This window comes from Notothenia coriiceps, unplaced genomic scaffold (assembly GCF_000735185.1).
Source record: "Notothenia coriiceps isolate Sejong01 unplaced genomic scaffold, NC01 NC01_scaffold00010206, whole genome shotgun sequence".
Taxonomy (NCBI): Eukaryota; Metazoa; Chordata; class Actinopteri; order Perciformes; family Nototheniidae; genus Notothenia; species Notothenia coriiceps.
Window position 1 is genome coordinate 14638 of NW_011342907.1, and position 15617 is coordinate 30254.

General features: G+C 39.6%; 1 protein-coding gene across 1 annotated transcript; it reads left to right on the forward strand.

The window, feature by feature from the left end:
• The first annotated feature begins 3684 nt into the window (after positions 1 to 3684).
• Positions 3685 to 12979, forward strand: LOC104945923 (synaptosomal-associated protein 25-A). Its single transcript, XM_010771654.1, has 4 exons — positions 3685 to 3833; positions 6576 to 6617; positions 9104 to 9152; positions 12831 to 12979. The coding sequence occupies exons 1-4, from the start codon at positions 3762 to 3764 to the stop codon at positions 12950 to 12952; spliced, it is 285 nt and encodes a 94-aa protein (XP_010769956.1). The 5' UTR covers positions 3685 to 3761; the 3' UTR covers positions 12953 to 12979.
• The last annotated feature ends 2638 nt before the right edge of the window (positions 12980 to 15617 follow it).

Below are 15617 nucleotides of genomic sequence, written 5' to 3' on the forward strand. Positions count from 1 at the left end.
GCTCTGTCACCTCACTGCTTAAGCCTTGATTTAGGGACGACCAGAATTTGCTCTGGAAGCAGGCAGTGATGAATGCTGCTGAGATTAAAAATGTGGAGCCGGTAATTGAGACTTAAAGTAAAAGGTCAGTCTGGACGGTTAAATTTAATTGCCTGAATTTTGTTACGCAACCAGGCCGAGAAGCCATGATGTCCTCTCTTTGAATCTGACTGGATTCAGACATTAAGTCCAGTTGGAGGTTTATATAACCCAATCTGGCCACTGCTGTTATGAAGCAGTGCAGCAGAGCAAGAAGAGAGGAGAGGAGAGAAATGTAAGCAGGAAGAGATTTAATATCATGATGGATATCAAATAGAAAAATGTTATTTGACGTGCAACATAGTGGAAGGATCTCCAAGTGTGTCAGTAGAAATCAGAGTAAATGCTACAATAAAATGGGCCCCAGACATTATCATTACGATGCCTCTGTCAATCTGAGCTATACATGACTGAATTAATCTGCTGAGTTGAATACAGATTAATCTATATACCGCCTGGGGAGGTTTTGGTGATTCAGTCCGTGACGTCCAGGGATATTGTCATGGCACACAAAAAAATTGCTTCATTTCCTGTGTATGTGCAGCGAGTGTATGGCCAGCAGATGCTGTTGTGAACATCTCCGGACACATGAGTGCGTGAAGCGGACACAGAGGGTACAGCAGAAGCTCAGAGGCACCAGGATGAGACACGTCGAGGTGGGCGAGGCCGTCTGTCCAAGATGATGCACATCCTTATGTGATCAGTCTTTACCTGACGCAGATTTTTCTCTGCCATTTTGTTGTTTTTTTCTGCTGCAAGAAAATAGTCTTACAGTTTTCTGGAAAAAGCAAAATATATGCAGCCGTCCTACTGTAACTCTATCCCCTCTGTTCTAAGCCCCTCCCTCTAGACAAGCACAATATAAGCACTCCAGTGTTTCCCCTACCATTGTCTTGGAGCCCCGCGCCCCCCCTGAAATTCAAGGTGTTTAAAAAGGTGTTTTTTTAAAATTATTTATTAGTTTTTTTTTAATATAGCACGAAATTGCAACTAATCTATATCTACCGTCACTTTTCACATTGAACATGTGCTCTTTTATTAAATAAACTAAACGCTTTCATTTTAAGTTGTGAGTTTAGTGTTTTTGACCCTAAGAAACACTGATGCATTAATCAATGACAATAATCCACAGCTCCTCTCTCTGCTCCAGAGGAGTTCAAAAGAAAATATCCCAATGCCTAGCGGTGTTGATGTAGTTTGTTTTATAGCATTACATCATCCCAATGTGATCCCGGAGCCGTTATATACTGTAGCTGCAATTCTATGTTAATTACTGACCTGTTTTCTTATGAAGCTTTGGGTCAGTAGATTTGAGGCTATATTGAGCTACATAGCCGCAGCTTTTACCCTTTGGCTAATATTAAAGAAACATCATTGCTCATGATGGAAAGCAACTTCTTCTGGCAGGTTCTTTATGCAATTAAATCAGGCTTTTACCATTTGATAGGACGGCGTGCACCAACATGTGCATTTGCAAAACAGCCAATAGGATGTCCTCTTTCTGAAGTGACCTGTTATTGCCAAAGTCTCCTTTAATGGTCAATTTTCCTAAAGCATGAAAGCAAAGCCAAGAGAGGGAGCAGGAGTCTAGTTTTCTGTCAGACCACTGGAATTTCAAAATGCTAAAAGGTTTTTATGTTCCCAATGTTTCCCCCCAAAATAAATGTTATAACTAGTAAGACAGTGAAGGCGTCAAGGAGCACAGCAAGTAACTTTGCATTTCCCTTCTGTCTGTGCATTGATACAATGGGTAGAGTAACATTACAGCTGAACGTCCTATTCTGAAATAATCTGAAAAAAAAGCAGAATAAGCCGCTGTGTCCACATAGTGTCATTTTCTGGCAGAAAGGCACTGGCCTCCGAACAACATTCCAGCAAAAAAACACTCCCAGCGCTTTTTCAAATGTTTCTATGACAATGATATCTAAACATAATATAAGATACGATTTATTTTATTCATCCCAATTTAATTTGTAATATCGCATCACAATTTCCATTTGGGCTACTTTATATTTGTTTGACAAACACCAACTACAAGATGGTTGCTCTCACACATTATTTGAATGAGCTTCACCGCTCAGTCTGACAGCTGTCGAGTCAGGAGGGCGAAGTCGTCAAAACGCTGACCGGCAACAAGGTCTAAGTGTCTGGCTGCCGATCTGTTTAGACAAACGGGCTTTTTGGATCTCTGTTAGGAGTTCTCCATCTAAAACACCAGGCCAAAAACAAACCTCTACTCCTATTTATCACGTCGCCAGAACATTTCTGAAAGGTTGAAATATTTTCAACTTAAAGCTCTCAGAGAGGCTGCACAAAACTCATTCAAAACAATTTACTTATCTTGTCCGCTAAGGGTTAGCATTACAGACAGCGAATAACCTACACACAACAAACAGCATCCATAAATGAACAAAAACAAAAAACATGGTTCAACGACAGACATGATTGGACCAATCCGATTGAATAAAAATACTTTGTCTGCGATACCCATTTTTGTACAAATATGTGTTGTACCTAAGGCATACAAATATGCCGCTCCTTATTTCAACCTAACAGACAATGACTCAACATTATTTATAATGGGTATTGGATGCCCAAAATGGTTGCAGGATTACAAAACTATGCAAGGCAATTCTCTTAACTTGAGGTGTATACAATTTTGATGTAAGTCTGCCTTGTAGCCATATCCAATCTCTAACATATCTGACACATGACAAATGTTGTTTCATGTCGATCTTTAGAGTTTGCTACCGGTAATCCAGCATCTGGAGTTGGCTTGGGATTCTGGCCTGTTCTCATAACCTACAGAGGAGAGGAAAGGTTCACAGCGACAGGGCAAACTGTTTATGTCTCTCTGTCGCTAATCCACCAAAATCCCAGTCAACGCTGTCTGAGACTGGCATTCCTCTTCAAACACCACGCTTCCTCTCATTCCCCAACTAACAAACACTGCTGCAGCTTCCTAATCCTCGATTATACATCCTGCAACAGAGAATTGGGAGATAGAAGCTCCAATCCTCCTATTTCGTTTGGCCCATTTTGTTGAAGGCCATATTTCTTCGCACCTCTGGAATATATTTTATATTTTGCTCCTCCGGCTTTCAGCTGCTGCTGTTATGCAGGGCAACTCGAAGCCATTAGGTAGGGAGGAGAGTATAACCTGGCTCAAGAGAGATAAATAGGACCTTGAGGATTTTATGGTGAATTAATTAGTCTGAGTTTGTCTTGAATAAGTCATAACATGATTAGCAAATGTAAGTATGTGTTCCCAGTAACATACTATGCGCGCAAATCCTTTACATTTTCAGCCAACATTGGCCCGTCTGAGCATGATTTTGTTCTGCAAACATTGTCTTCCTTGTTGCCACTGTTTCTTCAACTCGAATACTTTTCTGTTCTGGTATCAAACAATGATGTACACACAAAGGAGGCGGATATGTATGATGTTGTGGATATAATTCTCCCACAGTATCTTTTAACACGTCTTTTAATATCAATGACTTTCCAAATGACAGAAGCCAGCTAATTTTCATTGCAATAGTCAAATATTTAAATAATTACAGACAATGTATGCCTAATGTTTCCTTTCCTTTGTTTCGTCTCTTCTTCAGCCCTCCCCGAAATCCCACTAGGATCTTCTCTTCCCTGTTGGAGTCCTTCTCCACCCCCAACATCCAGCAGCCATGGCAGAGGACGCGGACATGCGCAATGAGCTGTCAGACATGCAGCAACGCGCCGACCAGCTGGCCGATGAGGTGAGAACAACACGCTCCATGCATCACTGGATTCAGTTGTGATGATGCATGAACTTGATGGCACGCATGCTTGTATTTATGCACACCTACTCACAGAGAATATACTTGAGCACATTCATAGGCATACAAATGAGAAGTGAACATCGAAGCTATTATGCTTTTTGAGATGTTACCTTCCCTGTAGTGTGTTATATACATTTGTGTGCATGTAAATGGTCTGCAAAGGCTAAAATCCCTAAGTTCCCTCCAGAGGGAGTTTCTCTCCCACACACTCCCCCCCCCTGCCTGAAACGCCTCCATTGGATTCCTTTGCTTACTTCCAGAAGCACGAGTGTCCATACTGAACACTCGTGCTTCTATTGACTAGTGCTCCAACAAAGTGTACGTGATATGCGGGACATCTCTAAGCGATTGACCAGTTATAACAGAGTCGGCCAGCTAACCAATCAGAGCAGACTGGGCTCTGGTTTCAGACAGAGGGTGAAAAGAGGTGCTGCGGGCAGTATGAGAAAAATAAAGAGATTTTTGAACATTAAATCATGGAAACATGTCACAATAGAGGCAGAAAATATGAACCTGAAAGTGTGCATAGTAGAGCCCCTTTAAAGAGACTTTGACATGGGAACGACAATTTTTGAAATTGGTACAGTCCAGTAATGAGCAAAACAATTGCAGAAGGCAGACAGTAAAAGGTCCAAACCATCAATGTATGTCGACTAAACATTTTTTGTGTGTGCTTTTTTGTGTACAGGCTTAGAGTGTTATTTCAGTGTCTGACAACATTATGGAAAGGAGACCAAAGAGAAATATAATGTTTTTCTGCACTTTTTGCTTGAGCTGGTCTATTTCTCTCATTCTGAAACCTCACGTTGTCTGATATGGTGACTTTGCAGCCTTTTTACAGCTGCCGGCCGCTGCACTCTCAATCAATACTGAAACAATTGTTTTTTTAATCCCATGTTTTAGTGTCCACAAGTCACTCAAACATGGGAAAATAGGGTGGAAAAATACTAAGAGTTTTCCTTTAAATATAGCTAGGAATGTCCTCTTATAATACATTTTCCAAATCTTAAAGTCATTTTATAATTGTTTTCATTTCAACTGCATTCTCATGGTGTGTATGATGTATTATACTCATAACAAAATTGACAAATGAATATATATTATACAACACACACATTATGTTCTGCCTCAGACTATGGCTGTTTGCATGTGTGTGTGCAGGTGATAGGAGAGTATACCTGTGTGTGTGTGTGTGTGTGTGTGTGTGTGTGTGTGTGTGTGTGTGTGTGTGTGTGTGTGTGTGTGTGCGTGCGTGCGTGCGTGCGTGCGTGCGTGCGTGCGTGCGTGCGTGTGTGTGTGTATGTTTCACAGCAGTGTGAGGGAGCGAGAGAAAATCTCAGTCATGCGCCAGAGCAGATAAGAACACACCCCTCCAGCTCCACACTGGCACAGCTGAGCAGAATATTAAACACATGCGTGAACATAGTGGATACACAAAATGGTGGCGTCGGAATAACAGTTTTGCCCTCTCTCATGATGACAACAGCACATATCGTGGCCATTTCAGATCAAAGACGTAAGACGAATTGGAACATTCATCTACATATCTATCAACACACAGGCTAATAATAGACGTTTCGGAAAAAGGGATAGAGAGTAGGAAGTGTAGTTATTTATATTGGCTGACAATAGTGTTGTTGAGTCAATCATCTTGAGTTCGATTTCAAATGTATGGTAGCCGACAGGTGAAAATGTGTTCCCAAACCCTTCCCCTAGGAGAAACGCACTGCAAAAAACAGTGCAAATATAAAAACAAAAATGGGCAAAAACACATGCAAATGAAAACATCACAGGCTGACGATAGAAAAATGCTGGTAGAAGCACAAAGGAAACCAGGGGACACTAAAACGTGATGCACAGCTGGGACCCCATGTTAGGGGATTATGAAGTTGGCCAACTGTCACGGTTGGCACACTATGTGTTTTATTTAATGAAATAACTAGATTAGCTACGTAAGCTCGCTATTTTACAGCAGATCTGCAATAATATCAGAACGAATCATGCAATTACATTGTTAAAATAAGCCAATAACATTTTAATTTAAGGTTGTGAGAGATAGCCAACTTTATAATCCCTGAACGTCAACAATGATTTGCAGCGCTTTTAGTAAACGCTGCACATGTGTTGTCAAGCTTGTGAAGTTGTTTCTTCAGTTGCATTTGTTTTGGCACATTTGTGTTTTTTATTGTATCGTTTTTTAAACTGCAGCGTATTTTTCCTAAGGAAAAGGTAGTAATGATTTTGCACCTGTCGGCCATCTTACTAATGGGCTTGAAAGCATTTTAGTTGTTATCTTAAATTCCAAATCATTTTATTGAATGACAGTTTAAAATATACACTTTTCAGAAATCAGTCACTGTTACAGCTTCCTTCAAAATTCCCATCGGTCGTTCGTATTCAATACTCAGTGCAGACACACTGTCGCTGTGAGTTCATGTCGATAAATGGCCGACATTGACCCCTTTTGTGTCCCGCTGATTGTTCAAATTCACTCCACTTTGTTGGTTTACAAGTCTGCTTATGCTCATTTCAACTAACATAAACACTTTGGACAAGTTATTGTGATTTTTGTGTTTCCCCAGGAAGATAGATCTATTTGTTCTCTGATGTCAAACAGTGCTATTTCCATTTTGAATCTGTCATATTATCTCATTAACTGTATTTCTTTTTTCTCCACAGTCTCTCGAGAGCACCCGTCGTATGCTGCAGCTGGTGGAGGAGGTAAAAACCACCCAAGATGCTTTGAGTTTACGAATGAAATCTGAGACTAAACATGACACAGCGAGAATATAAATTGTGACACTGGAAGTCTATCGATTCCTAGATACATAATTTCTGTATATAGACGTGTTTTTTTTTTAAATACTGCGGAAGAAAGAATGTACTTGTCTTGGGCATAATCAGGAAACTCACAGAAAATGTAATGTCTTAAAATTATGTTACTCCTACTGAAAAAGTAAGATTTGGTGACATTCTCTGAATTTTTTGAGATGCATGTGATAAGGCAGACAAAACCCCCGCATGGTTTGATGCGGGGGTTTCAGAATGAGAACTATTCCTTAAATACTCTGCTGCTAGGTACCAGAAGACATTTTAGTATTATTATTTACTTTTGTTTAGACCTGGAATTCATTTTCATAGGACGTTAACTAGCTAACAATAGCTTTCACAGATTACTTGTTGACCAATCAAACTACTTTTAGGTGAGGTGCTGATCACCTCGTTGATTTCTAAAAATATACGATCCAATTTCATTTTTCATCTTTAACAAGCTCAGGGTTTCTCTCTTCTAATTGCTTAAAGAGTCAGACAAGATTGAGTGAACCATGATTCAACTGAGTGATGGCATGAATACCATTACAGGAAATTAATTCATTTAAATCAGAAACGACACACCCGTGAGCAGACTCTGTCGATTCTTATTTGCCTGTGCCAATAAATAATGCTGTGTAATAGACTGAGAGTGATAGACAAGGAGAACAGAAAGCCTGATGTGACACAAGCAGACAGAGATGGAGGGAAGTAGGACATAAAAGAGAGACAGCGTAGACAGCTGGGGTTGACTGCGTCTGACAAGCAGATCTCAAGGTCACATTGATCATCAGCCGACATATCTAAGACCCCCCCCCCCCCCCGCGCGAGTGTGCTGCAGGCGGGGAGATTACAAAATTGCGTTATATGCTGTAATGCTGAATACAGGCTTTTATTCTCCTCGTTGTAAATAACATTTGGTCTATTTTTGACTCAGAAATGTCTTAGTCTTAACCAGTTGAAAGATGTAAGATAACGTAATGGATTGTATAGATGATGAGGTGGTTAATTGCAATGCACATGATTTGAATTACATTTTAGAGCTCAATTTGTGCTAGTTGCTCTTGAAGAATTATGAATCCTTTAAGTTGAAGCACACCCCACCAAATCTTAAGGCTGTAACTATATATTCTACAAAAAGGCAACTGCCAAAATGCATGAATCTATCAAGCTGATTTGAATTAGTAAATCCGCATTGAACCACCTCCAGTCCTGTATTACATCATGGTTGAGTTTCCCTGGGGACTCATTTCCACTACTTTGGGATTCTGCTTTGACACAGCCTTACCTAATAACAGAATCATTTATACTCCAGAATTTCCTTATTGCACCCCCCACGCTTTCCTCCCAAATTGCTGAGGTGGCAAGAGATATATTAATGTGTAACAGCGTATGTCAAGTGTGTGCCTGACACACCATAATCGTATTTATGCGAATCAGGACCGACCAGGTGCCACATCTTAGTGAGACGGCGCTGCATTTCTAAGAAGCAGAGAGGAGGAAGAGTTGTATAATCAAGTATCGCTATACTCCTCCTCCTCCTCACACTCTTTCTACCAGAATCAAAACCTGTAGCCAACACAGCCATCAGTGACTAAAAGCTTTAACTGTGGCACTCATGCAGGCTCAGCTGCTCTGATGGTTTAGAGTCAGGAAGGATTTAAATGTATCTGAAGGGGGAAAGAAGACCAACAGACATTCTACATTTAAAATGTAGGGCGGTAGAAAAATAGTCCTTCTTACAAGTTGCAATCAATACTAATGTGTAGTCCAAAGGTCATAAGCTGCTGAGTCGTAGACAGACGGGGGGTTGGGATCCTGGGTTATTAATTGTTTAATTTGTACGAGGAAATCCAATAGAAAGGTTTTTATTTTTAATGAGATATCCTCTCTGCAGTCAGCATTTTTATTGTTAATCTCCTGGGTGCTATTTCAACGTTTCATGCTTGAGTTGTAATGACAGAATTACCTTTGCCCTTTTTAATCAAACAATATAAGTTTATTTCCAAAAACATATAACCATTTCCTTAATCATGACATCATAAAACTTGTCACCATTTTTAAATGTAATGCATGCGGATAAACCTGCATGCGGATAAACCTGGACTCTCTTTGTTGTTGTGCTAGCATTATTGCAGTAGAAGAATATAATATCAAAGAAAGCAAAATAGTGATAAAGAACACTGACTAAGTTCATGTTGTTTTAATCTGCTAAAAAGAAAATATGGTTAAAAAGGGAAAAAGTTGAGGATGGCTAAATTGCTTAGGAGCTAGGAACATTTTTCAGCAGCAACTGATTCCCTAAACTGTTGTGGCCTCATTACTGACCTTTATTTTGTTTTGTTTGTCCTCCCTCCCTCCCACTTCCTTTATACCTGGCGGTCTTTGGGGAATAGAGCAAAGATGCTGGCATCAGGACTTTGGTTATGCTGGACGAGCAGGGAGGTAAGTCTGTGAGAGGGGAGATGGCGGCTTTAGTAACATGAAATAACTGAGCTATTCACATATAACAAAGCTCATACTTTAAGTAAAAAGTAAAAGATGTTGTTGACATTAGCAGAACCACAGGGGACATTACCATTTACAATAGTAATGTTGATGATACAAGTGTAAGGTATCAAAACACTTGTGATTGTTTCACATGCAGTTGCTTGTTTTAATTTAAATGCATATCCAAACTAATTCATATTTTGAGGACGTCAAGGGTTTAACTTTGGGGAATTTCTTTCTTTCAGCTACCTTTAACCTTTGTTTCCTTTGTTTAACATATTCTGTTTGATTTGCCTAACTGCTTTTGATTTGCCAGCAGCTTTTTTTATGCTCAACAAAGACAGTGAATAAAAAGTGCCAAACATTAACTATAAGGTATATTTAATAACAGCCACTTCAGTGCCAAAACCCTACAGCTCAACATCGAGAGAATTTATTCATTTTCCAGAACTGAGTTGGGTTGGCGTGTTTGTCACTGTGGGAGCCTATGGCGAAGGACTACTGGACTGTTCTTGGATGTTAAAATGATAAAAAGGCAGTCATGTTGGTTTCACAGATTCATTTAAATTGAATTTAATGCTAAGAGATATTTTTATTTTACCACATCTGCTTATAAACCTTATTAGAAAAGAAGTGGCAGCAGATATGCCACCTTTAAATACACCCCATTTTATAGCTCACTTTTTTACAATTTGGCCAATCTTTATTTTCCTGTAAATACTACTGGGGGTGGGATCAGATACCCTGCTGACAGCTAACCGAGGTGTTAAAATACAAGAGGTGGATAAGAAAAACGATCGATTTAGCTGGTAATGACAAACTTTTCAATCACTCCTCAATCAACCCCCATACTTTGTACAATCCCTGGTTACATGCAGTTTTTTTATGAGCAAGCCAATAACCCTCAATGAACAACATGATTAAAGTGATGCCCATTTCGAATAGCCCATTCAATGGCTGTACCATTTTCATTGTTCAGATAGAGCAAAATGCCTGCACATTGCACATTTTAAAGTTAACAGTTGCAGTTTTAAACAGGGTTGACTTTGCAAATAAACAAAACTACTTGGTAAAGTTCCTGAAGAGATTATGGTTTGGCTTAAAATAAGAACGTACGTAACTTAAAATAAGAACGTACATAACTTAAAATAAGTGAAAGAGTTTATGTTTAGCGTGGGACAAGAACAGATAACAGATAAAACAACTGCAACATCAAACAACTAATAGTGGCAATGTGAAAATATAAAGCAGAAGTAGTTATTTATTGTCTATAGCAAAGGCATGGGGCTTCAGCTCTCCCATTGGCTGGGATGCTTGTCAACCTATTCACCAATCCTGTAAGATAAACCCGTATCTGCACCAACACGCTTGTTCACTCAAGGGATAAAAGCTTAAACCCTCCTCTGACTATCCATTTATCCCCTCATCCCTAGCGGCCATACTATTCTGCCACGCAGGGTCACCTCTCCAAAACTAATTGCAACAGCTGACTTGATACACAAGAGGCTGTTACCCTGATCTGACCCCTGACCCTTTGTTATTGACTACATGCAGGAAGAAGAGCCTTTAGCTTTATGGCATGCGATACATCTGAGACAGTTTTTATAATGTGTAGAGCTTTTGCTATAAAATGTAATATAAAACCTTGAGTCACTAACCTTTTTAAAAACACTATTAATGTCATTACCCCCACTTTGCTCTAAAAACTCTGACTCAACGTGGATCCTTTCTTGGTTGAATATATTAACATAAATGAATGCTAACCAGGGAATTTACAAAATCTAAAAAACTACTTTTTGAATCAATTCCATATTTAACTGTGCCTCACCCTTTCATACTTTGCACCGTACTTCCTTAAATCACAATCAGGATGGATCCTTTATTTGTCACCAGTGCACCACCACTTTAAAGACCCTGGCCCCCATAAACCAGAATACCATGAAAGTTTGCCAAGGCAATGCAAAGTAAGAGGCAGTTCTATGTTTTATAATCCAGTATTCACTGAGGTATCATACTTTAACAATTTAATTCACCACATTGGAATTAGAAATAATTCTCCTCAGAATTAGAAAGGGTAGCCTCATGAACAACTAAAAACAAGTTTCCCAAGCCCATGAAAGACATATTTGTGTCCACACATTTTGATTAAAACCAGTAACTGTTATGGTTTCTAAAGTGGCTGCGATTGCATGCTCAGACCAAGAAGCATGTAATATCACTCATATTTTAGGCACATCTTTCTAAGAAAAAGTTATTTTGAAAAGCAAAAGGGAGCAACTAAAGCTCACTGTTCTTGTAGACTAAAGGAAGGAACAAAGACTTACCTTATGTGGCATTATGCTGCCAGCACATTAAACAGTTCTCAAGTGAAATCGCCTTGGTCCGTAAAAATGATTAAATTAACATTTTAAAATGTCAGCTATGCTAACAGCAAACAATCTCTTTATTTCTTGAAAGAAAAGAACAATAGCCTATAGAGAAAAGTTTGGAAAATAAGTATGTATTGCTTCCCACTGTGATGTTAGATGAGAAGATGAATGCCACTCATATATATGTAGCCTACACCAAATATGAAGGTACAGCAGTGTTAGCCAAGCTTAGCATAACGACTGAAAACATAGGAGAACAAAAAGCTGGCTAGCTAAAACCTAATGTTAACAGAGTTAGCCTATAAATACCTTAAAAGTGATTAAGCTGTTCTTTAAATGTAATTTTCTATAGTAGGTCCCTCCCCTCGCAACTAGCAGATTTGTTTACCTTTTGACAGAGTCAAGCTAGCTGTATTCCTATTTACAGCACTCTTTATGCTAGGCTAACTGGCATCTTGCTCTACCTTCATTTTATCTTACCGACAATCAAGGTATCGATCTTCTCACCTAACAATCGGCTTGAAAGCAACTGAGCGTACTCTCAAGAATATTTGAACTGACTTCAATAAGAAATTCAGATATTTACTTAAATGTTTGCTTGTTATATAATCTCTCTGGCCCAACAAGTTTGGAAGTGACAAACATAAGCACCATTCTATTTTATTCTATTTTAATGCACTAAATTAATAGGAAATAAGTTCAGCCTTTATCTTTTACTCTGCACACACACACACACACACACACACACACACACACACACACACACACACACACACACACACACACACACACACACACACACACACACACACACACACACACACCAGAGTAAAACACATGACTCAATTACTGCTCATCATAATTCATATTTCTGTCAATCAGTCAATGAAATTCATTCCACTACTGTCATCCCTTTGTCCTGACCAGAGCAACTCGATCGTGTTGAAGATGGCATGAACCATATCAACCAAGACATGAAGGAAGCCGAGAAAAATTTAAAAGATTTAGGGAAATGCTGTGGGCTTTTCAAATGTCCGTGTAACAAGTAGGTACTGAAAATGCCCCAACGGTTCTTTACATATGTGGTGGCGTCTAGTTTTTCCTCTTTTTTTTCTTTTACTTTCTTTCGTCACAGTGAGTGTCTGAAGTTGTTGTCTTCTCTCCTTTGTCCTCTCTTTATCTCTCTCTTACTCTCCTCTTCCTTCTCCCTCTCTTTCTTCTTGTGCTTCGTTCTTTGGGGGATAAATGACTTGTGTTTAATCAGAGCAACTGGAGCGCATCGAGGAGGGAATGGACCAAATCAATAAGGACATGAAGGATGCAGAAAAGAATTTGAACGATCTAGGGAAATTCTGTGGTCTTTGCTCCTGTCCATGTAACAAGTAGGTGCTGCTTGCCTGCCTGCCTGCCTGCCATTCAAAGATCAGAATAAATATCTGAGAAATCAAAAATATAATCGAGGTAGAAGTGACATCACGATGGCCATCAGCCAATAGTCCGCTCTGCTCCATCTACAAATAAACTTTGTCCATTTCACATCCATATGGGTGGACACTGGAGGCCATGATGTGCTTTCAAATAATTTATCTCCGATACACACAAAAAATACACAGCACACTTAAATTCTAACTGAAAATGTAATTCTCCTCAATTCTTGTTTTAAGAAAAACTACAAATCAAACTTTTTTGACATGTTTTTGGAAGTGTCCTGGCTTCGTCCCTCTTGACAGAGGTGTCCCATTGTCCAAATAGCATTGGTTGTTGACCATTAATGACTTAATACATCCCTTTTCTTCACTCTACATTTGTCAGGACCCGTCATGCTGTTTATGTTTGGTTGAAAAGTGAAAGCTAGCAAGCTCACTCTCGGAAAGTGAAGCCAAATTAGCATAGCTTGCTAATGTTAACATTGATTTTCATTACACAAAACTTTTGGTCAACTGCAGCAGCAGCTAATACAGCTAATAAGTAATTTGTCACCATTGCATTATGGATAGGAGTTCATTAGCTTAGCTGGTACCCTCAACTTGCACACAAGCTTTAAATTAACAATACATCTCAGTGGTGACTAAGCAACAGCTCCATTAATGCATCAACTAAATTACCACAAATGACATTGTCATTCTCTACTAAAAAGGATTAGCAAACATACTTTAGTAGTCCATCAGTCTGAGCTATTGCTACATGATTGGCCTCTGAACTACAACCTATACTTTCAAATTACAAACTGTGTAAACACTCTACCCCTACTTAGACCCAAATCCTATGACACCGGCTCAAAAAGTCCAGTCCTCAACATAAGCCCATTTCCACTCAATGAAGGCCAAGGTTATTCAATAAGTGCCTCTTTAACCCCGATTCCGTCAAGGGCCCTTCTCCAAGTGCCCTAATCTCTAATAGTCCACTTCTCAAAACACTTTTATAATGGGGGGCATCTAAATGCTGGTGCAGCCATTGTAGAAGTCCCACTTGCAACAATTGTACTGATGCTTTCTGCAAGTTTTTTTTTTAACTATTACCTCTGATGGTTAAGAGGGGACTCCTACAATGATATTACTGTACTGTAGCTATTTGCTATCCCAACTTTCAAATCAGAGAGATTCAACCAAAAGAGCAGGGCTGGGGCTCCCGAACCATTTTGGCACTCAGATCATTTTGTGTGTTTACTCCAGCTGGATATTAAGTGATCTCGGTCCCATAATGCCTTTGGTCAGCCTGGTCCAGGACTGTTTGACACTTCTCCTCATCTGCATGATCTTTACCACACCGCTCTAACATCCAGTAGATCCTCACCTCTTTGCAGGCTACAAGACTTTTTTTGTTTCCCTCTGAGCACCCCTCCTTCCCCCAGCCACCTTTTTTGAACTACCAAGTGCCAATGACATGGAATGACTTGCGAGCATGACCCTTTGAATGCTCATGCATGCATGACAATGCAACTCATTACGGCAATGCTACACATGATGATGCCAAAATCATGATGTTGATATTGACATTGAAGGTGACGTTGATGATGTTGATGAAGAAATCTTATGTTGTGTTAACTATAGGCATTCCGAAGGCTGTGGGCAAAAGTTTCAGTTTAAACCAGATGCATTTGCAACAGTCAGTTTTGTATATTTTGTAGGATGCAGCACAACTTCAAGTGCTGTAATAATAAAACTATTTGTCTATATTCCAATTTTAGAATGACTACAACAAAAGAGACCATTTTTTTTTTATTTAATGTGAAGAATAAAGAATGTTATTCTTTTTTTTTTTTTTGAAGCAATAGGTAAGAGGAATGCGGTATATGTCAGACATTGTGGAATGATAGAAGAAAGGTAGTGAACCCGTCACAAGAAAACAAAAGTGACAGTATGATATGATTTAAAGCAAAGGAGAAAAACAGGAGGGATCTGTGTGTCAGGATGCGTGGAAAAGGTAGGACCCAAAAGCAGTATTAACAAAAAGCGAGCTTTAATTTACAAAAAAAGCCAATGACAAAAGAAAACAAGAGACAAAGTTTGAATTACCATAAACAGGGGAGCACGAGTAAATAATCCAGGACCAAAACTTCAAGGACAAACATGGAGCGTGACATGAAGGGAAAGACAAACAATGAACCGACACCGAACACAGGAAGAGACAAGACTAAATACAGGGAGGGGTAATCACAAGACGCGAAACAGCCGGACAGGGAAGGAGAAACACAAGGGCCACAGGTGAACACAATCAGACCATTAGACACACCAGGGAAACTAATGACAGGAGGAAAAACACAGGGAAAAGGACCAGACAATAAACCAGGAGGAAAACATGACAAGGAGAACAGCAAAACACCCAAACCTAGACATAAAAACGTGACATAACATGAATATCGTGACATGGTGATCCAGTAGCAACAGCTCACCTGCAGACCATAAAGCTGCTATTCATCCACAGAGCTGAGACACGGTTGATATTGCCAGTCGGATATTGGCAGCGGACACACGTGCTGAGACGGAGTAGACGGAGATAGGAGTGAACGTTGAAGTGAGTGCGAGATTGAGAGCAGCTGGTGGAATGGCTT